Source organism: Microtus pennsylvanicus, chromosome 4, assembly GCF_037038515.1.
Source record: "Microtus pennsylvanicus isolate mMicPen1 chromosome 4, mMicPen1.hap1, whole genome shotgun sequence".
NCBI lineage: Eukaryota > Metazoa > Chordata > Mammalia > Rodentia > Cricetidae > Microtus > Microtus pennsylvanicus.
In genome coordinates this window covers 135,856,828-135,862,827 of record NC_134582.1, presented here as the reverse complement: position 1 = coordinate 135,862,827, position 6,000 = coordinate 135,856,828, and the positions used below count along the sequence as shown (strand labels likewise).

Below are 6,000 nucleotides of genomic sequence, written 5' to 3'. Positions count from 1 at the left end.
CTGGGATTAAAAGCGTATGCCACCAATGCCCGGCTAAGATGAGGGTCTTTTTTTTTTTAAAAAAAAAAGACTCATTTCTTAATGTACACATGCACAGAGGGGTGTTGGGTCCCCTGGAGCTGGAGTTGCAGGTGGTTGTGAGCCACCCCAACATAGGTACTGACTGGGAACAGAACTCAGGTCCTTTGAAAGATCAAGAAGCTGTTTTCGTGACTGAGTCAACTCTAGTTTCCAAATTAGCTTTACTAAAAGGAGGTGTACAAACTTATGATTTAAAAAATATCTTAAATTTTATTTATGTGTTTGCTTGCTTGAATTTATGTATATGTGTGTGCGGGATCCTGCAAAGGCCAGAAGAGGGCTACAGATCTCCTGATTTATTTACATGACATATACCCGCCAATCTTAACTCATAATCAAAAGTACAATTTTTTTCTTGGTTAAATTCCTTTTTGTTTTTCTCTCCAAATACACTGGAGTGGATCTGTGTGTTTTAGTCAATGGTTCAATTCATCCCATCTTTACTGATCAAATAATAAAATGCACGGGAGCAGAAGCCCTAATCAATACATCGATCTTGAAATATGCATTTAATGGTCAATACTTAGGAGGGCACTATGGAAAGCACCGGGAGGAAAACCTACGGGTAGGCGTTCCGGGCCCTGGAGGTCTGTAATTGTCCACGTCTCTTAGCTAGACCAGAAACACGTGCAGTTACTACACGCGCCAGCCACGAAAAGGCTGATCTTCAGGGCAGGGATCCAGAGCGCCCGGCGTTCCTACTTCCGGCCCCGGCCCCGCCCCACAGTTGCTAGGAGACGTGATGTCACCGGAAGCGAGGCCTGGGATAGGCTGAGGCCTGGGGAAGCCTCTCCCACACGGCAGCCTGGGTCCCGGCGCTTGCTCCCCAGCTGTTCCTAGGCCTGGGCCGAGGAGCTGGGAAGGGAGCCGGGGGTGCGACCGGTCACCGCTCGCGCAGGCCCGGCCTGTCGTCCTCTCCGCGTCTACTGCTGCTCCCGTCGGGCGGGCAGCCTGGCTAGCAGCTTCCGGGCTGCTGCCCGCGCTCTGACTGACAGGCGCCGTCCCCGCAGCCCGCGCCCCCCGCCACGTCCCCGTTCTCGGCCGGCGCACGGCGTGGCTGCCCCCGACCTCAGAGCCGTGCGCGATGTGGGTTCCAGACTTCGGCCCCGCGCGGCTTCCCAAGCGTCGGCGCACCGGGCCGCTGTCGTCCGTTTCGCCGCTGTGGCCGCTGCTGCTCTTGCTGCTGGCGGCCGTGGGGTCGGTGCGCGCCTGGGAGAGCGGAGACCTGGAGTTGTTCGACTTGGTGGAGGAGGTGCAGCTCAACTTCTACGAGTTCCTCGGGGTGCAGCAGGTAAGCGCGCGGGCCGCCGGGCCGGACCTCGTCGCTCAGCCCGGTCCACCTGACAGCCAGCGCTTTCCCAGTCCCTCACCCTCGCGCCAACTTCGGAACTTCTGGTCTCAGTGCCAGACTGGACGGTGCCACCAGCCTGGGAGTGCCGATACCTTGGCTTTGGCTTTCTGGAGACCGTCCTTTCCCCACCCCCAAAGACTGTGCTGGAGGTAGAATAAAGAGAGGTGTGGGTAGACCATTTTTACACTGACTCCCTCTCAAGTAACTATGTGTCACCCCAAATTGTCATCTTCCCACTAAAACGTATTTTTACTTCATCTGCCTCCCTCCCTCGTTTTTTTTTTTTTCTGGGAAGAGAGAATGCGTTTTGCCCAGCGTCTGTTAGCAGTTTTGCCTTTTTTTTTTTTTTGCACTGTATTTCGTAATCGTTATAGTCTGCTACTTAAGTTAGTATTCGTGTTCCATTTAGAAATCTGGAAAAATCTGTAGCCTCCTCTCCTCAGAGGAGAATCTGTGAAGCCTTCAGGGCTTGAGGTATTTGGGGTGCTGTTGGGAGAGGAGTCCAGGATAGTCTGTGTATTCGTCTTTGCCTCTCTATGCCTAACTGTTCTGGTTTTAGCTTGGATCTTTACCTTGCGATTGAATGAGTTATCCAGGATCTACCTGAAACAGTGAACAGAAAAAAATAGACATGCCACTTCATGGTTATGGAATGAAAGGCAGAATTTCCCAAGATCTGATTGTGTGAAGTTCTTCACACAAAACATAACTTGTGGAACTTTAAAAAAAGAAAAAGGCACACAACAGGATTAGCTAGGAAACGGACCTTTTCCTACAGGCTATGAAATAGTAAACTTTCAAAGGAAGTTAAAGTGAGCTATTTAATAGAAATTTAACTTCAATCATTGCATTTTGATTTCATGATTGTATATAAAATTATTGAGTATAAAATTGCCGTGGAACTGAACTTAACAGTTCTCATTTTTTTGTATGAGTTCTAAATATTTCACATCGCAGATCCCCCCCCCCCCCCCACACACACACAGTTTCTCTGTGTAACAGCCAGTCTGTCCTGGAACTCACGCTGTAGACCATGCTGGCCTTGAACTCAGAGATTCACCTGTCTTTTCATCCCAAGGGCCCCCGGCCAACATCTCAAATTCTTAATCACAAATGGTTTTGTGATAACTAAAGTTACCTGGTACCACTTCTGCTCAGAGAGAACAGATATGCCTCGTTTCCAAAGCAAATGATAATGTAGTGTATGGAACAGTGATTGGTGAAAATGTAAGCTTGAAGACTCTGTTTTTAGTTTTATTTTTCGTTTTGCTTTGTTTTTGTTTTTCCAGACAGGTTTTCTCTGTGTAGTTCTAGCTGTCCTAGAACTCAGAGATCCTCCTGCCTCTGTCTCTCTGCTTAATTGCTGCTTAATCTGTTCATATCTGCTGGAATTAAAGACCAGTGCCACCACCACCTGCCTGGGTTTCTGGTTTTGGTTTTTGAGACAGGATCATGTAGCTCAGGCTATCCTCTAAACCTTTATTCTCCAGCCTCAGGCTTCTCTTGAGTGTTGAGATTATAGGCTTTTCCCACCACATCAAGCCAGAGATTCATTTTACTTTTTAATTTTTTTAAAAATATAATTTAGGTATAACAGGAAATAATTACTTTTATACATTTTCCATTTATTTGTTTGTTTTTTATTTTATTTACTTATTTAGGTTACTTAGCTCCTTATCCCCACCCCCAAGGTTTCTCACTGTGCTGTACTGGCTTGCCTGGAACTTAGGAGGTAGACTAGGCTAGCCTCAAACTCACAGATACTCATCCACCTGCCTCGAGGACTACTGGAATTGAAGGCACTTGCCACTCCATCTGGCCTAGTCCCTTTCATTTCGGTGTGTGTGCCTATCTCTGTTAATGTGCTTACACCTTTTTTTTTTTGTAGTATCACATCACAAAGCTGCTCTAGGTTTTTTGTTTGTTTTAATGTTTATGAGTGCTTTGCCTGCATGTGTGTCTGTGTACCACATTTGTGCCTTGTGCCCACAGAGGCCAGAATAGGGCATCTGATCCCTGGGACTGGAATTACAGACAGTTGTGGGCTGCCATGTGGCTGTTGGGAGCCAAACATTGGGCCTTTGTAAGAGCAGCTAGTGCTCTTAACCACTGAGCAGTCTCTCTAACACCAGGAATAATCAATATCACATGTATGTATGTATGTATGTATGTATGCGTGCATGGCAAACATGGAAATCAGAGGACAGCTCTTGGGAGTTGGTGTTCTCTTTCCATGAGGGTCCCAGGGATTAAATTTAGTCAAGTTTGATAGCAGATATTTTTAGCTACTGAGACATCTTGCTAGCTTAAGACTCATTTTAATATTGAGAATACTTGTTTGAGTACTCATTAAGATTGGTTAAATTCTGCAGCTAATGAAGAGTTTTATATATAACTGTTCTGGCTAGTATTTTTTTCAACTTGACACAAGTTAGAGCCCTCTGTAAAGAGAGAATCTCAATGGAGAAAATGCCTGGATCAGTTTGGTCTGTGGGCAGGTCTTTTGGCAAGTCTTTGGGAGAATGTTCCTGACTAAATGATTGATATGGGAGGGCCCAGCCCACTGTGTGTGGTAGCACTCTTGGGCAGGTGGTCCTGAGTTATATAAAAAGCAAGGCAAGCAAGCCAGTAAACTGCATAGTCTCTGCTTCATTTCCTGCCTTGACTTCTTTTAAAGATGGACTGTGGCTTGGAAATATAAGCCAAAAAACCCCTTTTCTTCCTTAAGTTTATTTTACCAGTGTTCTACCACGGCAACAGAAAGCAAAGTAGGTCAATAGCCAATAATGAAAATCTTGGCGGTACTTTTGAATTGTTTATAAAAATTAAGCTTCCTTAAGAGAATACAGAGGCAGGCAGTGGTGGCACACGCCTTTAGTCCCAGTACTAGGGAGGCAGAGGCAGGCGGATCTCAGAGTTTGAGGCCAGCCTGGTCTACAAAGTGAGTTCCTTAACAGCCAGAGCCATTACACAGAGAAACCCTGTCCCAAAACAAAACAACAACAAAAAAACCCCAAAACCAAAACCCACAAAGAGAGAGAGAGAGAGAGAGAGAGAGAGAGAGAGAGAGAGAGAGAGAGGAGAGAAGGAATACAGAGACTTCAGCAGTAGTGATTTCAAACTTGGATTATCTGTTGGTTGGAGAGATGGTTAAGATTACTTACTGTTTTTGCAAAGGAATGGAGTTCTCTTCCTAGTACCTGTGTTTTTTAGCTCACAACTGCCTGCAATTCAGTTGTAGGGCATCTGACAGTCTGTATGGCCTCTGTGGGTACTGTAATCATATGTACAAATCTATACACATATACACATATTTTAAAAAGATTAGATTATCTAATCTAGCATTATCTGTGCACTGTTGTGGTTTGTGATCTCATGCTGTGAATTAGTATGAACAACTAGAGACCTTAACTTTGTAAAGAAAGATGGGATAATATGTATAGATAATTGAGAAAATTTGGAAAGAATCCAGAAAATTGTTTTAATCTGTATTTCTGTGTTTAGCTCTATCAAAGTATAAAAGAAAGCTAAAAGAAACTTTATTCTATTGACACAGAAAAATAGATCTTAACTTTCTTGGAAGACTTTCCAGGGGTCAGATAGTTGGTAGATATAAACTTAACCTGTTTAAAGTTTAAAATTTAATTCAAGCAAGAGCCAAACAATCTTTTGTTGACTCATAGATGCTGGGAACAGAACAGTAGAAAGACTACTGTTCATTCAGTGGAGATTTATTTGGTGTTTACTGGCTCTTAAACATAATCGTTTAGATTAATAGTTTAGTGGGGTAAGTACACAAATAGCAAAAGGTAGCAGATGGACAGAGAAATTAGAAGACATAAAGCATTAATTCCATTCATAAGGACTCTGCCCTTATAACCTATCAATTGTCAGATATTCTAGGTCTTAGTACTTACCACTGTTGGGATTGGTTTTCAACATACTAATTTTAGAAGGACTCAATTATATTTTATTATATTATTGTATTAATATATAAATAATTAAATTATTATTTAATATATTACATTATGAAATATATTGATGTATTAAAATTAATGATAATTGCATTGAGATATCAATAATATACAATGTATATTAATATGATATACGATTAATATATGATGATATATGTAACTCAGATTATAGCATAATGGAGGAACATTCAGCATGGTTGACAAGCAAGCATGGTGGGCAAGCAGTCAAGGAAGAAAGTAAGTACACAGGCCTCGACAGGAGTTTGTTGAGTGTTTGAAGGAGTAACAAAGCAGACAATATGGCTGGAGCAGAGTGATGGAGATTAGTAATAGGGAAATGATCCAAGTCGTAAGTGGTAAGGACAGATTATACAGGGACTTACAGGCCATTATAAGGATTTTGACTTTTATTTATAATTACGTTAGGGAGTGGATATTGACTAGATGTAAACTAAACATTGTCGTGTCTTTGTGTGAAGAATAGTTTGTAAGGCATTAGTTACTTAGAGAAATAATGGTCATGTAGAATGAAGCATAGGCCTGGGTGATAGCAGTGAGATTATAAAGTGATTAGATTCTGGATTTAATTTGATC

General features: G+C 42.9%; 1 protein-coding gene across 1 annotated transcript in view; it reads left to right on the top strand.

Moving 5' to 3' along the window:
• The first annotated feature begins 846 nt into the window (after positions 1–846).
• The window catches only part of Dnajc1 (DnaJ heat shock protein family (Hsp40) member C1), a 178,668-nt gene continuing 173,514 nt past the window's right edge, over positions 847–6,000 (top strand). The window contains exon 1 of the mRNA XM_075970588.1: positions 847–1,372. Coding sequence (XP_075826703.1) covers positions 1,166–1,372 — 207 coding nt within the window. The 5' untranslated portion in view covers positions 847–1,165. The remainder of the gene's footprint in view (positions 1,373–6,000) is intronic.